The sequence below is a fragment of the Muntiacus reevesi genome, chromosome 16 (assembly GCF_963930625.1).
Source record: "Muntiacus reevesi chromosome 16, mMunRee1.1, whole genome shotgun sequence".
Lineage (NCBI taxonomy): Eukaryota > Metazoa > Chordata > Mammalia > Artiodactyla > Cervidae > Muntiacus > Muntiacus reevesi.
In genome coordinates this window covers 28042831-28061682 of record NC_089264.1, presented here as the reverse complement: position 1 = coordinate 28061682, position 18852 = coordinate 28042831, and the positions used below count along the sequence as shown (strand labels likewise).

General features: G+C 37.5%; 1 protein-coding gene across 1 annotated transcript in view; it reads right to left on the bottom strand.

The window, feature by feature from the left end:
* Positions 1–18852, bottom strand: part of UNC5C (unc-5 netrin receptor C) — a 399848-nt gene that overhangs the window by 115986 nt on the left and 265010 nt on the right. The window contains exon 4 of the mRNA XM_065907323.1: positions 6315–6418. Coding sequence (XP_065763395.1) covers positions 6315–6418 — 104 coding nt within the window. The remainder of the gene's footprint in view (positions 1–6314; positions 6419–18852) is intronic.

The following is an 18852-nucleotide window of genomic DNA, read 5'->3' as shown; positions in this document are numbered from 1 at the left end:
CATGGCCAGATTATTGCCACTGCTCAATGTAGGTTATTGCCTGTTGCTGAAGCACCACTGAGAGAGACAGATTGTATTTGCAAACAGCTGAAGTCTACTGACCACTGATTTTAGGTTATCTTAGAAAGCTCTATTGTTTGCTCTCTTTTTAGCACAGAAGATTTCACTTTCTTCTGAAGAACCAAATACTTTCTAGATTTTATTCATTTAATAAAATAAAATTTAAAATCCATGTTCAGAATTTCTATTCCCAAAGGAATTAAAATATATCCTTTGTTTCTCCACCTTTCTCTTATCTCTTCTGCCCTAAGACCAACAACTATCTTCTGTTGTGTGAAGTACAAGATCTCCTGAATGGCATCTCTGCTTCCATTCTTACACTTTTAAAATCTGCACTCCCTATAGCAGCAAGAATGAGCTTAGAAATAAAATGTATCAGGTTGTGTCAATTCCTCGCTTAAAATCTCCAATGACGGCATATATTCAGAAACAAAATCCCTTTGCATTACCTCTGTCCCCAAGCTCATCCTGACTCTCTGACTGAAGGGCTTTCTGCCCTCCTCCTGGTTCACTCTGTCTCAGAGACACTGGCCTCCTTTTTAATCTGTAACCACATTCTGAGGTATTCTGCTTCCCTGCCTGGAGCTTCCTGACCCAGATCTTTTCAAGTCTGGCTCTTTCTTGTCATTCACATCTCAGCTCAAATGTTATTTCATCAGATAGATTCTCCTTGAACTTTAAGTGACTCCTGATCCCCAACAACCATCAGCCTTCTCAGATATGACCTGGTCGTATTTTCTTTAACTTATAATTATCTGATTATATCTTGTGCTTTTATTATTTTTCTTGTTTTTAGTGTTTTATTACCATTTAGGGACTTTGCCATGTATCTCCTTCAAACAGAAGAATATCTAGTACATGGTGAGAGGACAATAAATATTTCTAGAATAAATGATTTAGTGAGTAAAAATAAAAACTGGATTTTGTACTATAGGCTCAAAGGAACCACTGTATATGTGCAGAAGTCATGCCACAAATCTATTATAAGTCAAAGAAAGTTTATTAGGGCTGATAATCATCTCGTAAGCAAAATCCCTTCTTGTTACAAACATGCTAGGAGAAAATTCCAATAGATATCACTGGGCAATGAAAGCAATATCTCTCTCAAAATTAGTATTCGAACTCTTCTCTAAACCTCTTTTGACTACAAAGAATATAAAGCACAGCTTGGGAGACAATGTACCTGCATGGAAATGCATCAACACGAAGTTCCGGTTATGAGGGAATGGCAGCGAAACATGCATGTCTCTCATGAAACGAAGTGTTCAGTGGTCATATTAATAATCAATTAGATGGAGAACCACCTGATGCTATACATTTGGCGAAGCCTCCGGCTGTCAGCCGCTTTTCCCCCTGGCATTATCAGCTTAAAAATTCTCTATTCGTATACACTTCACCCCATATTTTCCCACTTGCTAATTAGAGATGCAAATGTTGATAAATAAGATGACACTTTTTAAGCACAATTGGGTCAATAAGTTGAACATGGTGCCCTGTTCCTCCAATTAGACTCCTATGAGAAATAGTTCAATTATAATTAGCGGAGCAATTATCCCTTGTTTAAGGTGAAACAAATCACAGGTTTATTTTAGTGAAAAATTCAGTTTTGCTCCTTATGTCATGCCAACAAATGTCATATCCATTGATGTTTTGATCCCAGTACTCTCCAAAAGAGAGAATCTGATGAAATAAAGCATCTCTGAGTATATTTCTGGCTCACCATATGACAGAAACATTTTCCAGGCATAAACCAAAATGAGCAAGGAGGGATTTATCTCACAGAGTTCTGCCATTATGCCACTGGAGCAACCCAGCACCCGTTCACGGGCATATTAATTTTCTGGTTTCTTTGGGGAGATGAGAGATTTCTGCTAAAGGAAGGCAAATGCCTCCCCAGAAATGGAAGAAATTATATTTTTGACTTGATCCTTGCAAAAGACTTATTAAAAATACCATTTCAGATTATTTCTAGGATTTATTTTCTTTCTTTTGCTGAGCCTACTTTTAATTTTAATATAATTAATATTAACCTGTCCTATAGTCCATGAACTAAAGTAACTCCCAACGGCCTTTTGGAGTGATCCAAATGGTCCAGTGGGTTAGAACCCTTCTGACTGACTGACTCCCTTACTCCACCTGCACTGAGTTCTCTCAGCACACATCTTCCGTGGTGACAAACATCCTGTTTCTGGAAAGTCCCATTTCCTGAGGTGCAGCTTCTCTGTCACATCCAACAGGGACTCTTTATTTCATTTAATTCAATGCACTCAGAGAACCTACTATGTAACCTATAGTCTGCTTGTGTTAGAGACAAACATGAACAAAAACCCCTTTTCTTATTTCATTCAATCTAGTCAAGCAGGCAAAGGAGTAAACAGACATATTTTGACACAGATAATAAATGGTTGGAGCTATAAAAAGTCAGAGAACATAGGGGCTGCCATTCAGGCAGCTTTACTGCTTTATTCATACCAGGTATTAAATACTGAAATAGTTCTGTATCTGCTGACTAATAGCTAAGTACCCCTCACCCCGAGGTGCTGGCTTCTGGGGATCCCTGGACCATACTATGATGCAGCAACTAAAGGGTTTGCGCCTTTGATACTGCAGAAGGCGCCCAGATGCTAGCCTTGTGCTAAGGAAGCTGTGTGGCTGATAAATATTTAAATAAAGAAAATGAGGAAAGGGCCTGGCGAGGAGGCCAGGGGAAGGAACAGCCAAAACTAGAGCTCTGAAACTCTTGTGCTTCATCCCTGAGGTACCCCCAACATATTTTTTTTCTTAACCAGTGAGTACTGAGAGGAGTTCTTTGTCAAAACTGTCACCACCTGGAGAGGTGGAATACAGGGGATCCTGAGTTGGTCTCTTCCTCTTGAGACTGTCTTTGGCACTCTCTTTCCTTTTGCTTGGAAAAGGAGAACTTCCGACAGTAATCCCACTCCAAATTCCCTCCTTTGGAGGAAACACAAAGTCTGGTCCAGTGTTCTAGGCCCACGATGACCGAACAGATAACTTTAAAAATCAGTAAGAACAGCAGCACATTAGGACTTGGTGCAGATTTCCACAGTAACAAGTCATCTGTAGAGTAAATGTGTTACATAAATAAGGGAGTCTCCTTATTTTAAAGCTCAAACTTGATCTTCATTTGTAGCATTTGTGGATTCTAATCAAAATAACTGGTTAGAAGACACAGGAGGGAATCTCTGGGATTCCTCATCGGACATAAGCTTCATCACTGCGGACACTACAGCGCCCATCAGAGGCTCAATGGCCAGTGACTATGGTGAACTTGAGGTTGAGTTCAGTCTTCTCTGAATCAAGAGGTGATAACATATTAATAATAATAACAACAGTAATGTCTCTTGAGTTCTTCTACATGTTCTAAGTGATTTATTTGCATATATTATCTCATTTAATCTTCAACTACATTCTGGAAAGACACTGTTATTCTCTCCAGTTTGTAATTTAATTAAGGAAACTTAGGTATAGGAATTGAAATACCTTGCTCGAAGTCCAACAGTCAGAAATGATGACATGGGGTTAAGCCTAGAGTTCTGAATGGAAATTAGTTTAACGCTCTGTAGCAAAAATTAAAACCAAAAATAGAGGAGAAAATTAAATGTTATTTATTACCACAGAAATTCCTGTGCCATTATTTGCACCAAAGGTGATGCTGTTGTAACTTAAGATTAGTAGAGCCCTTTAGAAACCTACTGACTTATGTGGGAAGGAAATTATTGCCTCTTGATATTTTACAAATAATGAACTTGACTACCTATTTGATGGTGCTAGACATATACTTACTAAACAAAGATAAATTGAATCAATCAACCATGTATTTGTTGAGCATGTAGTAGCTGAGGTTTTCAAAATCATTTGCCTAGAACACAAAAGAAGCAAGAATCCTTGCCAGTATGGCCTGATACCTTAAAGACTGATTTTGTTTATGGTAACACATGAAAGTTTTACCTTCTGGTTTCCCTTTAAGATCAGTATTTCATTTTATGCTATTTTTATGCTTTTAAATTCCTCAAACAAATAAAATATTAGACAATGAATATGTGTATCATTAAATCAAAATAATTTTATAATCCCTTAATTCACCACATTATATTTCATCCCTTTGTCTTTTTTCTGCTCCTCTTGGGCAAACGACAGTTGCAACATGTCACGTTAAGGTATACATTAGATTTCTGATCTTGGTGATTCTAAGGGTGTTGGAAATAATCTACACAGGAGTTTATAAGCCTGCTCTCAAGCAAGTGTTTTTGATCTCTCTCCTGACTTAAAAAAAATCACATTAAATATAGTTCTTTGAATGTCAAATGGGTATATGATTTTTGAGCTTGCCAAGTGTTAATTGGTCTCTTCCCCAGTGATGATACTGATAAAATTCACAGCCAATTAGTTTGCAGTCATGAATCTTTACTCCTTGACAAAGTGAACTACTTTGCTGAGGAAACTAAAAAAAATGAAGAAGTTACTAGACTTTCCTAACTGAAAATCTCTGCAGGGATCTGCTCACTTTAAGAAACACTGAGTCAAGAAGAGTCTATGGACACTCACGTTACTCAGGGTATGTTTTGGTCTTTAAGGCAGTTTAATGGAGGAGGTTTGCATTAGAATTTTAGAAATATGATTAAGGAGAGAGATGCACTTATTGTCATAAGTGAAATGAAATGTTGCATAGGGAAGAGCTGTTTCCTTTCTAATCACAATACATCATCCTGTGAGTCAGTGGTGGAAGATAAGGTTTTAGTGTAGTTGGATAAAACAGAAGTAATCATGCAGAGTCTCTGGCACAGTGCGAGAAAGTGCCATGGGATGTCAGGTACAAGACAAAAACCAACTCTCTTCTTTTAAAGTGAAAAAATGGAAATTTCATTAAAAGTGCCACTCAAGAGTCTTGCATTGACAGACTGGAGATGTGAATGGTATTGATAGAAAATGGAGTCATTTGTAAGGGCCCTGCCTAAATTTCTAATTAATTTATTATTATTATTATTTTGGAAAGAGCTATCAGATGTTTAATTTTGTTGTCATGGGACACTATAACTGTGCTGACTCTCACTTTTGCCTGAACTTTCAAAGGGCAGAAAAACTATGGAAATCTGATAGTGCATTGATTAACTATTAAAAACTTTTGGATAATGTAGTAAGTCTTAATAATATTATTTTACAATTTCATAGACAGGAAAAAGTCCAGGCTTACTTTTACAAAAAATCAGCTGACCCATATACAGGCCCAAATTGTAGCAATTTAAAAAATGCTTCTTTCCATAAATGCAATAAAGAGTAAAAATTCCAAAGAACTCAGTGTAGTTTAGAGGCTAACAAGGACCACCAGCAAATTGGCAGTTATGTTACTTATCAAACTAAAGCTTTTCTGTGTTTGTAGGATATTGGATCTGCCAGGACAATAGTGTTTGATGTATATTAGAATGTCTTCTGATAATCATAACAGGGTAACATTTTTCAGAGTTTGGAATTAGTTGAAATGAAATAAAAGACATGGTATTAGATGATTTTCCTCTGCAGTGTGCTCTAAATGGCGTCTCGAGGAGAGCATAGAACACTCTTGTGGTCATGGAGGCCTATCCCCATGGACAGGCATTTTCAAAGGGCAGTGTATTGTCTGGTGCTAATAAAAAATCATGGTATAAACCTGATTTGTGATATTTCATGAGCTTTCAATAGGCTTTGTTTCACCAAAACCAGAAAATGAAAATTAAGAGCTAATGGAAAACTTACAGGATGAAACTACTTGACATTCCTCAAACATGTTTTTATTCATGGTGTGTGGCTATGGCTTTTAGGTACGTTCTTGATTACATCACAGGGCAGGACACATACATGTGGAGAACACAGGCTGTCACACACACACACACATGCACACCCATCTTTTGTGCATAGCATCAAGAACAATAATGAAATTGATGGCACATTATTAAGTCAGGCCATCTTTCTTTATGATTAGTGCCAGATAAAATAAAACAGTGTTTCTGATTTCTTGAAAGAGAATGACAAAATTAAGCCAAGCTGCCTGTGGCTTTGTCCAGTGGGGCATTCTAATTGACTCCAAGTCATTAATCAGTTCCCAATCAATCTAGTTTGCCAGTAGCAAGCAGTTAGGACTCCATTACCAACCATTCATCATGCCATACCCTAATTCACTGCACCATTAGCCATGGATTAGGCCTCTCTTAGAATAACTAAGTGCCAGTTGCTAAATGCGAAGAATTTTTGCTTCTCACCTCAGCCACTGGGATCCCTTCAGGTGGTCGGCACTGCAGCAAGACCTCCTGTTCCAAGGAGACTTCCTTTCCCAGAGGTTCCTGCTCAAATGTTTTTCGTAGATCTGGAAAGCACAAGTCGTAAAACACAAGACAAAACTAATTAACATTTATTCATTTCTAGAAAGTACAATAATAAACTTGCAGTTTATTATTTTCTGTTTCTTTGTGGTTTTTAACCACATTAGTACTGTGCCATATAGTGGCTGATTATATTCTATGTAGTGGAAATTATGAAATTTAGAGATTACTAGCTGTTCCTACTTTACTTGTCACTGGAATGCTTTAGAGATCCTCATTCTAACAACTAGTGACACTCATTCATTATAGTTTGCTAGTATTTCTTAACAATCAACTATAACAATCACATTTTTAATCAAAGAAATCCCATTGTTATGAAGCTTATTCATACAGAGTCCCTTAGGTATATTAATATTCTTTCTTTCTTTACAATAGATACTACTGAAGTTGCAACAACTCTGAGATCTTTTGATAAATAACTCAAAAGCAAGTTTCTATTTCAGAATGAAAACAGAATGCTGGAGTCCTGGAGAAATAAATATAGCTTCTTGAAGTATCTCAAACATAAAACAGAGAAAAGAGTAACTATTGGGATGGGTCCAGAAATATCTCAATATGTAATTATGTCACCATTCTCCAATTAGAAGATTAAATAGTTATTTCTGCTTAAATGTAACAAGAATCTAATCACTTATTTATATAGTTATAGTTGCTATAGCAATATGCAGTACAATCTTAAAAATTGCTATTGATAGACACAAAAATGTTAGAAATCAGTTTTTATCATTTTAAACACCAAAGCTAAAAAATAAATGAGTCAGTTATAAAGCTTTAAAGCAGCATTTTTTAAAGGCAAAGTTAAAAAAATTTCATCCATGTACTATTCAGCTCCTCCCAATAAAAATTTATTGAAATTTTTACCCAGTAGATTTTATTAAAAAGTTAACGCCTCTGTCTTTTCATCCCACATCCCCAATAATGACTTAAAATTCTAAAAGCACCATTTCAGCCTACTGAACTAATGGGTAGTAATCCAAAAACTCTAGAGGTGTATCTCTAAGCCTTTCAAGGAGCTATAAGAAAGCACCATCTGGAAAAATGCAGTGAGAAAAAAATTCATGTCGTATTATTTGCTATTTGGGTGAATTTCTTGGCAGAAGAAAACCTTCAAGAGTTTAGGGGTTCTGAAAAGATTATCGGATCTATGTGGGTCTGAGGTAAGATAAGAGAGACTGTATATCCTGCAAAATTTTTGTCAGAAAGGCATTTCTAATTTTATTATCAAGAAATTGAGTAGACTGTAGAAACGGATGCTTAAAATCCAGAGTTATTAGAACATGAAAGTTATCTAAGTCATGTCCTTATTTTACATATAAGAAACACATTTCTCAAATTACTCAAGGCCTCACAGCAAAATAATTGATGCTGCATTAGAACCTGCTGGCTGTTGAGCTGATACATATTTTTTTTATCCCACACATCCCTTCATATCTCTCAAGGTTGATTTGTATCCTTTCAACAGCAATGTCAGAAAATTTCTACTCTTTCTTTTCTCATATGGTAGCTTCTCTTTGTTTTAAATCTGCATTAAGATAAAAAGTTTAGTCAAAATATTAATAAAAGCAACAGCAGCACTGAGTAACTTTCATGGGATAAAATGTTCTTTTTTCCTTTTTTGCCTGGGCTGGGTCTTCACTGCTGCCCAGGGGCTTTGTCTAGTTGCCTTGAGTCGGGGTGCTGTGCGGACTTCTCCAGAGGTGGTTTCTCTTGTGAAACACAGGCTCTAGGGTGTGCTGGATCAGTAGTTGTGGCTTGAGGGCTCTAGAGCATGGGCTCAGTAGTTGAGTCATATGGGCTTCCCACAGCATCTGTGATACTCCCAGACCAGGGGTTGAACCCGTGTCCCCTGCAATGGCAGGCAGATTCTTAATCACTGGACTGCCAGGGAAGTCCTAGGATAAAATATTCTTACAAGGTATATCTTGTTTGTGAAAAATTATTCTGAAAACCTCCCATCTGATGCATGGTAGGGTAAAGACGTAAAGACTAGAATTAATTCTCAAATCAAATAATATATAGACTCACTCGCAGTTAAATTAAATAGCGTATGAGAAAATAAGGATGGAGAATTAGAGTGAGGCACATATATCTCCGAAGAATCAAAACAAATTCCTTTCATATTTATTAATTATCTCCTTATGATAGATACTTTATTAGGTACTTAGGATGAAGATATGTAAGATTCACAATCAAGACTAGAAAGGTAAGCTGCGATCTACTCATGAAAAGCCTTCCTGCTACACTAAGGAATAGCAAACCCTCAAAGGCTTTTAATCAGAGAAAGGAAATCAGATGTCATATTGCTCTCAGTGGGACTGAGGTGGTGCTGAAGAAGCAGAAGGTAGTTAGAGATCTATTTGAATAGATCAGGAGGGATGATGGGGAACTGAACTCAGCTAGTGACAGTGGACAGGAAGAAGAGAAAGCAGATTCTAGTAATGAACAGATCATTTGTTCCAGAATACCTAAGTATCTGGAGAGTGCAAAGAGGAAAGGATAATACTATATTCTCAGCTATTGCAATTATTAAGTTTATACCATCATGAAATGAAATCATACCACCGTGGGCAGGAAAGTGGTGAGAAAGATAGCAAACTTATTTTGGTACACATTCAATTTGTTATCGTTGATCAGTCACTAAGTCGTGTCCGACTCTTTGTGACCCCATGAACTTCAGCACACTAGGCTTTCCAGTCCTTCACTACCTCTCAGGATTCGCTCAATCTCGTCCATTGAGTCAGTGATGCCATCCAACCATCTCATTCTTTGTTACCCGCTTCTCCTGTTGCCCTCAATCTTTCCCAGCATCAGGGTCTTTTCCAGTGAGTCAGTTCTTTGCATCAGGTGGCCAAATACTGGAGTTTCAGATTCACATCAGTCCTCCCAATGAATATTCAGGGTTGATTTCCTTTAGGATGGACTGGTTTGATCTCCTTGCTGACCAAGGGACTCTCAAGAGTCTTCTCCAACACCACAGTTCAAAAGCATCAATTCTTCAGAGCTCAGCCTTCTTTATGGTCCAGCTCTCACATCCATATATGACTACTGGAAAACCCATAGCTTTGACTATGTAGACCTTTGTCTGCAAAGTGATGTCTCTGCTTTTTAATATGCTATCGAGATTTATCATAGCTTTTCTTCCAAGAAGCAAATGTCTTAATTTTTTGGTTGTAGTCACCATCTGCAGTGATTTTGGAGCCCAAGAAAATAAAATCTGTCACCGTTTCCACATTTCCCCCCTCTATTTGGAAATGGAAAAGTCCAGTAGGTCCAGATCATGATTTCTAACCTTAGCATGATTGACATTTGAGACTGGATTTCCTGTTGTGAGGCTGCATTCTGCATAGTAAGTTTCTTAGCAGCATCCCCGGACTTTATCCAGCAGAGAACAGTAGAGCTCTTGAAGCTATGAAAACATAAAAGCCTCCAGATAATGCCAAATGTCCCCTGACAGGAAAATCACCTCAAGTTAAGAAACACAGGTCTAAAGTTTGGAAAAAGAAGGCCAGGTAGAAGATACATGCTTCACTGTCTAGGAGATAGCCGAAGCACTAGAAATACCAAACCAGTGGAATTTCCAGACTAGTGGTAATACTAGAAATGACACTGCCTCAGCAGGGAAAAGGAAAAAAAGAGGACACCAACATTTCAGAGGAAAAGCTGTCTGCAAACGTGTTACAGTGTGAACAAAGACATAGGAGAAAAACCAAGAGTCAACTGTCAGAGGAACCAAGTTTGGAAGCCAACAGGACAAATGCAGCAAAGAACTTAAAGGAGAAGTTTGAGGAATTTAGGCGTGAAGGGGGACTAGAAACTCAGCTGTGTTGGGGGTGCACAGAAATTGGGAGAATGACTATAATAGTAACTACTGCTCTTTTGCAAATTTTATTTTGACAAAAGTCAGCAGCACCGTTAAAGGATGATGGGTTCGAATGTAGCAGGCTGTAATTCTTCTTAGGATTTGGTATATAGTTTTTGCAACTGTTTTCAAATTCCTGCCAATGGAAGGCACATCTTATGAAAGTTGTTTCCTAATTGAGAATGGTGACCACACATCAGTCCTATACTTCAAAAGACAGGTTTAACCGAACCATTACTGAATACCATATAATTATATTATTTTGATGTTATTTGATTTTAAACTGTATGCAAATTTTATCTAATTTCTAAAATGATTCATAGGTAACCCCTCACAATGCAATACTTCTTCCTGAAAAATCCTTTTAATCCTGCCCCAAATCTCTTTTCTAGCTTTCAGGTTGTATAAAGAACATAGAATATATTGTGCAGTCCAGCACGGCAGCTGCTCCTTTCATATGCGCCAAAGTACTCTGCAAGCAGTGTGTGTAACATTTTAAACACATCCTTCATCATTTGGAGAGATGTGATAGAAGGCAGGCCGGATGCCTTGCAGGCAGAGAGAACACGAGGGTGACGAATGAGTAAGCAGGAAAAACGGACACTTGTCAGCTAGGAATTAGATGTAAAACAGAATGTTTTCGAATAATGTGGGCATTTCTGTCAGGAAAAAGATGAATTTATGCCCTTGGAAGACCTTTAGGATTCTACACTTCTGTTTTCTTTCCATTAGTTCTAAGGCGACTCCTGAAATAGGTATAAAATCCTTTCATTAAAACCTAGATTACTTTTGCAAAGTCAACTCAGCTTACCTCTGATTTAGTCATTGATTCCATCAATTAAAAGAAAAATCACCTTTGTCATATGCATGCATTCAGAGAGATGTTTACTTAACATGAATATTGGCTTACTAAATCCATACAGTGAAATCCAATTAGCAGATGCAGAATCAGACCTGAAACTATATGGATTTCTATTTACCATTTACACAGTAATCAAAGAAAGTACATGTGTGGCTGTACACAGCGTCTCATTTTTTATGGCAGAATTCTGATGCTGTCAGTGAGGTTTTTTTTGCAATATAATACAGTGATTATAAATTATTTATGATGTGAAGCCCACTAATTTCAAGGCTTTCTATAAACATGAACTCTGCTTTTTGACAAGAATCCGCCTGCCAATGCAGGAGACATAGGTTCAATCCCTGGTTCGGGAAGATCCCCTGGAGTAGGAAGTGGCAACTTGCTCCAGTATTTCTGCCTGGAAAATTTCATGGACAGAGGAGCCTTGTGGGTTACAGCCCATAGGGTCACAAAGACTAAGACACGGCTGAGTCACTGAGCATATGCACACCTACACAGGTAGAAAAGGCAGCTTCCTGCGAGTGTGAAGACTCTTCCTCATTTGCAAAATGGAAGTAAATAACTGGATCCTTTTGAAGGTCTCTTTTGTCTCGAGAGCCTATAACTGAGTAGACTAACATTTTTAATATGCATTTTAGGGGAAAACAGCCTGGCCTTTGTCAAATAAGATCTTTAAGGATTTATACCGATTATCAGTGTCCAAGAGAAATAATAGAAGAAACTGTTTTTCAACAATCTAGAAGATGATACATCTTTGAAAAGAACAGCTTATAAATCCTCCTCTTAGGACAATCTTCCTGGAACTTCGGTACACTTCAATATACAGGTGTCAGAGAAAATGGGGCACTGGATGGGTTTCAGAAGATTCCAAATTAAAAACATCAGAAAATTCTTTGTACAAATGCAAGAAAGCAATATAATATACATCACAAGAGCAGATGAATATTGCAGCTTTGATAATTATACATGTATTGAGAATTATAAACACATTGAAAGTTATGAATGCATTGAGGATTACTGACAAAACTAATTTTTTTGCTCTGTGGAGAAGTGGGAGTGAAATGCCTACCCAAAACGGCATGCAAGAAAGTCTATCATGCCAAAGCATGATATTTATGAAAGGTGCCCCCAATCAGGTCTCTTCTGCAATGACAACAACCCTCGAGCATCTTTGCCTGGAAAGGGTGAGTATGGCCTAAATGGGAAAGTCAGGGCTGGACAGGTGGGAGCTTTTACTGTAACAGGTTATATTGCTATCCAAGCACCTGTGAGCCCTGCTGATCTGAAAGGAAGCCTGGAGAAAATACCAGCAAAAGATCTCCCTATGGTGTCTAAGTTGGTAGGTTGCTGATACTATTGTCTTTGAAAATGAAAATTATCATGTTCTCACTCCAAGTTTGAAAAAAATAATTTAATTTACATTTGTTAGAAATGTTTATTCTCTTAGCAATGCTACTTCATTATGCAGAAAGATTTATTAGAATAAAATATTTTAAAAAAGACAATTTCTTGACAATGTGACAGACAGATATTATGAAGTCAAGAATTCTCTGATGAGCATACTACAACAGATTATTCTAATGGAAATTAAAATCTTTAAATTCCACTGAATAATAAGATAGAAACAACATATTATTACCTTATTAATGTTGGTTGTTTTTTGATTTAGATCTCATAGGGTTCACAAATGTTAGATCTCATAGGGTTTTGAGAATATTAAAAGAAATACTGAATCTTAAAAGGTTTTGGAAGATTATGAAGTATAAAACACATGTAACAAATTATCACAACTATTTCTATTACTATTAGAGAGTCTGGCATGAAACACGATTCCTCATCTGAGTAAATTTCAGCATGTCATTATCTTACACTCTCGAGTCATTTGGTCTAAAAACCACAGTATCTAATATTCCATATTTTGCTTATGGAATTTGTCCTTAGAGAACTATGAATTCAACTTGGAGGACTGAATACCAGCATTAAAATATGAAATTGAATAAGCAGAAAATGTCAAGTGCATCATACATAGTATTGTTGTCGTTCGGTCACCAAGTCCTATCCAACTCTGCGACCCCATGGACTGCAGCAGGCCAGGCCTCCCTGTCCCACACTGTCTCCCAGAGCTTGCCCAAGTTCATATCTGTTAAACTGGTGATGCCATCCAACCATCTCATCCTCTGTCCTCCCCACCCCTTTCTCTTCCTGCCCGCAATCTTTCCCAGCATCAAGGTCTTTTCCAATGAGTCAGCGTTTCGTGTCAGGTGGCCAAAGTACTGGAGCTTCAGCTTCAGCATCAATCCTTCCAATGAGTATTCAGGATTGATTTCCTTTAAGATAGACAGGTTTGATCTCCTTGCTATCCAAGGGACTCTCAAGAGTCTTCTACAGCACCACAGTTTGAAAACATCAATTCTTTATCACTTTGCCTTCTTTATGGTCCAAATCTCACATCCATACATGACTACTGGAAAGACAATAACCTTGATGCATTATTAAGTATGCACATATGTACACATGCATATACATACACACATACCTCTGTGTATTTGTATGTGTGAGGAGATGGGTATATGTTTATTTGGTAGATCATGATATAAATATATTTTTTATTGTAGGTCACTGTGAAAAAGATCTGAAAGATCCTGCAAAGCAAGATATCATTGCAGTCAAGAGCAAGATCTTCAGCTTGGACAACCTTGGTTTCAGATCCTAACTCTACCACTTGACTAGCTGTGTAGCCTTGAGCAAACTGCTTAACCTCCTCTTACTTTAATTTCTTCTGCTAAAAAAATAGGCATGATAATAGTGACTCTTTTACAGGTTTATATATGGAGAAGCCTATATAAAACTCTAGAATCATGCCTTGAATATAAAAAGCACTCCCTGTAGTATTAGTACATTTTAGTATGCTGTTTCAACTTTAGGCATCATCGTTAGTCAAAATAAACATAAACAAATGAGACAAAATAATTATGAATGTGGGAGACTAATGACTGAAAGTTATGTCACAAAGGGAAACTCAGGGATTACCATGCTGTGCTTGAAAAAAAAACCACGCAGATTTCATTCCTAGGTTGGGATCCAGGAACCCACAGCTTTCACTGGTATATCTGACTTATAGCACGAAAATCTGAGAACCACAGATTGAGTGACTGATTGAGTATCTGTGGAACAACCAAGATGTGCATAGCACTGTGCTAGACCATATAGGCAGAGGGAGAGAAGAGCCTGGAGGCCATGAGAACCAAGCCCATCTGGTTCTACACTGTGGCTCTTAAGACAATGAGTTCCTGTTGGTGTCTCCCAGTGTCGGTAGCACTTAATTTTGTTCAGGCTGATGGCTGACATTGTCTAGCAGACACTGAAATTTCACATGCATCTAGGGGACATGCAGGTAACTTAAAATAAAGTTAGGCAAGATAATTATTTTTGTCTTAAAACATTATTACCAACCTAGGCTGTCTTTGGTTTCCCAAACTGTAATAGAGACATAGGTACAAAACCAAGTCACTTTTTGTTTACTACTCAACTCTATGCTGCCATATAGGAATGCAGGTTCTGTGGGACACAAACCCTATATTTAGTTATAAAAATTTCGTTTTAATGTACTTTCAAATGGTTCCTCTAGCAAACAAAATAAGTCCATGGTCACATATACTACTTGGGTTCTTAGAGGGAAAAATGCATCTTTCTTCCAATAATATAAAAGGGTATAATTCCCTGGTGGCTCAGATGGTAAAGCGTCTGCCTGCAAACCCAGGTTCGATCCCTGGGTTGGGAAGATCCCCTGGAAACGGGAATGGCAACCCACTCCAGTACTCTTGCCTGGAAAATCCCATGGACAGAGGAGCCTGGTAGGCTATAGTCCATGCGGTTGCTAAGAGTCAGACACGACTGAGTGACTTCACTTTTCACTTTGATGTTGTCATAGTAGAGTATAACTTATACTTAAATCACCAAATCTGGCTGTTAACAGGAGACAAACTATCATGAACCAACCAGTATAGGATATTTTGGGAAAACTAGATTAGTCTTTTGAGCTTTGAGCATTTATTAAAAGTAAAAATTCCTGACAATGCTATAGAACTCTAAAAAGTTTGCCATGGTTTTCTTTTCCAGAAATAGAGTATCTTTGCTGGAATTGAAAAAAAAAATCATGAAAAAATGTTATATTCAGCAATTCTTGTGGTTTTTAAATGGAATGGACACAGTATATAAAAATGTTGTAAGTTTTCTTTTTTTACTTGCTTTTTCTTCTTAAATATTATAAAGATAAAACAAAACAAGGAACCACAAACCAACAAAAACATGAGGTTTCCTCTATGGTTAGACTGCAAAGTGAACTATCACATTTCTGTAAACCCATACAGTGAATTATACAGTAAAAAGAAAAGTTTATGATTCAGATTTACCATTTCCTAAACAAATGGCTTGGGTAAGTTATCTAATATTTCATTTCCATGCTTCTGTTTCACTATTTGTAAAGTAAGGATAACAGAATCTACCTCATAGGGTTGTTGGAAGCATCACAAGAGTTAACAAGCATAAGGGGCTTATAACAGAATTGGGCATACAGTAAGCATGCCCTAAATGTTGGTTACTAGGTCACAGGATATTTTAAGAGACAAAAGATGCAAGATTTTGACTTTCTTCCTGTTATTGTTCTGTAATTTCCTTTTACTTTTAGAAAAACTAACGTTCTTGACCAGTCTTATGAATTTACCACTAACACTTTCAGAGCACAGTAGTCACAGGCAGAGACAGAGGTTAGAATGACCTTGGAGCAAATTAGCAGGAGGATTGTCTTGGCAGTGTTTTAGTTTTGCCAAGGATGCCTACCCTTTACCGCACACGGTCATTTAAACAGAATCCTAAATGAACGAAGTCCCTGCAAAAGGAAGTACGCTTTCAGCCATTCTTCTTTATTTCTTGGTTTTGGGGGCATTTATAGAACAAACATATTTATATTCAGGTACTTTTGCTGAAGGGTTTTTTAAAAAATAAATATTTTAGAGCTGGAACTCCAATGACATCCATTACAGAGAAGAGGAAGAAAAAAAAATCCCACATAGGTCACTCTTCTATTCACACTGCATCTTTAGTTTCAGAAGAAAAAAAAAAAGATTATATGTCATCACAATATTTTTTAAGGTATGTCTTAGGGGTAAATAATCAGAAACATGCCAACTTTATGGATGAGGAACCCAATATATCAAAAAGTTAAGGCTCTTTTCTCAGAGTACAAAAAAGAACACAATGATTACAGACAAGCTTTTTTGCAAATAAGCAGTTTAGCCATAAACTTCCCATTTCATACAGCATAAAACATCACTTTAGCGGCATATTTTGGTCCAGCGGGTTACCAGCCCTTCCTCTAGCACGTAGCCCATACATGGATGACTTGCCCCCAAATATAACTTATGAGACAGTGTTCTATCAATTAGAAGTCTACTTCTCAGAACAAATATGAGCTATAAATGTGTGTGGATTTGTGGGGCCTCCACGGATCTTGAAAACTTCTGTCTATATAAAAAAAGCAAATACGTTTGGAAAAATATAGACTAATGCAATCAGGAATGTGTTGTGGTTTTTAATCTTGAAACAGGAACCACATGATGAACTAATTAATACAACAGTTGACATTTATATGAAATGAGATATTTATTGTTAAAAATTTATCTGATCTAAAAATGTCTAAATTGTATAATTAATCTAATCTAATTCAAAATCTGGCCTTTGTAGCTTATAATGGGCTTGTTGTTTAGTTAACTAAGTTGTGTCTGGCTCTTTTGTGACCCTGTGGGCTACAGCCTGCCAGGCTCCTCTGTTCACGGGATTTCCCAGGCAAGAATACTGGTGTGTGTTGCCATTTCCTTCTCCAGGAGATCTTCCCAACCCAGGGATTGAACCTATGTCTCCTGCATTGGCGGGCAGCTTCTTTACTACTGAGCCACCAGGGCTTAAACAGCCATACAAGGGATCCAACCACAGCTCCGAAATGCACATTAGTAGCCAGGCCATTTACTCTGGTGTGCTGGCAAGCTTGCGCTTGCTGAGCTATACCAAGACACTTGGCTTTAGGCTGTCAATTCTGTCATGGTATAACCTAAATCTTTCCAAACACCTGGTTTTTAAAGAGCTGCTGTCTCGTCAGAAATCTGAACGAAAGAAGGAAGTGAGCCACTCTTACATTCTTCCCCAGGTAGAGTAGGGGAGAATGTTCCAGGTGCGAAGGAAGAGCTATTGGCATCAGTGTATTACATTCTCTAAGCAAAGAAACTGGTGTGGTTGGAACAGACCAAGTAACAGGAGAGAAGTGGGAACCCAAAGCCTTATTACATTTCTGCATTGTAAATAATAATCAGCCTATAACATTATCCATGCGGAAAATAAGATATTTTTGTAAATTGCCAACTGACACAAAAATCAATTGTCACCTCCTCTCTTATTTGTATCCAGTGTGTTGCTTCAAGGCATGGACTTCTTTGCCGATCTGACCTGCTTCTCCATATATGAGCTTTGAACTCAGACAGGGTTTTTTAAATTATTTTTAAAAAAATTATTTATTTAATTTGACCACACCAGGTCTTACTGGCAGAATGCAAAGATCTTCACTGTAGCATGATCTTTTAGTTGCAGTATATGGAATGTTTAGCTGTAGCATGTAGGGTCCTCTAGTTCCCTGACTAGGGATCAAACCTGGGTCCCCAGCATCATCAGCACCAAGCATCAGGCACTGACCACCAGGGAAATCCATTGGAAAGGTTTTCAAATTTCTCTTTGTCCCTCATTTCCTCATCTGTAAAATGAGGATAATAACACCTGTCACACCAGTATTGGTGCAAGAATTAAATGAACCATCCAAAGTTGGTCAAAGGGTACAAATGTTCAGTTACAACATGAATACGTTCTGGGGATATTTTTGTACACCATGGTTACTACTGTTAATAATATGATATTGCATAATTCAAATTTGCTAACAGAATGGATTCTAGTGTTTCACCACTTGTGCATGGTCCTGTAAAAATTAGTATGAAAAAAAGAATGTAAAACTTGTCATGAATACACACACACACACACAGTAACTACGTGAGGTGAAAGAGTGATTGGAACAGTTCCTCTATTATAAGAATTCCAGAGCCCATCTATCCAGTGTGAGACACATGTGGTTATGGAGCAATTGACCTATGGCTAGTCCTAACTAAGAAGTACTGTAAAAATTAGTATGAAAAAAAGAATGTAAAACTTGTCATGAATACTTGTTTATATTGGGTATTTTATTGAAATAATAGTTTAGATAGAGTGGACTAACATATTATTAAAATTAATTTGGCCCCTTTCATGTTTACTTTTTACTTTTTCAAGGATGGCTACAAGAAGAATTGAGATGACATGTGGCTGGCATCATATTTCCTCAGATACTGTTGCTCTGGACAGTGTGTTAGGCGCTGCAGACGTACAGATGTAAACACAGCCCCCATGACACCCACAGGTGGCTGACAAGGTAGCTCAGATCTTAGGGAAAAAGAGGAGTGAACCATGAGGGCGGGGCAGAGAAGTCTACCCTGTTCTTTCTTAATTCTTCCCAGGAACTGTCTTATTCCAATTTGTAGTCAGTGGCCTTTGTGATGGTGGCTGTGATTTATAGGTTTGTACACAGAAGAAAGAGAAACTCCTTAGGAGCTATCCTGACATCC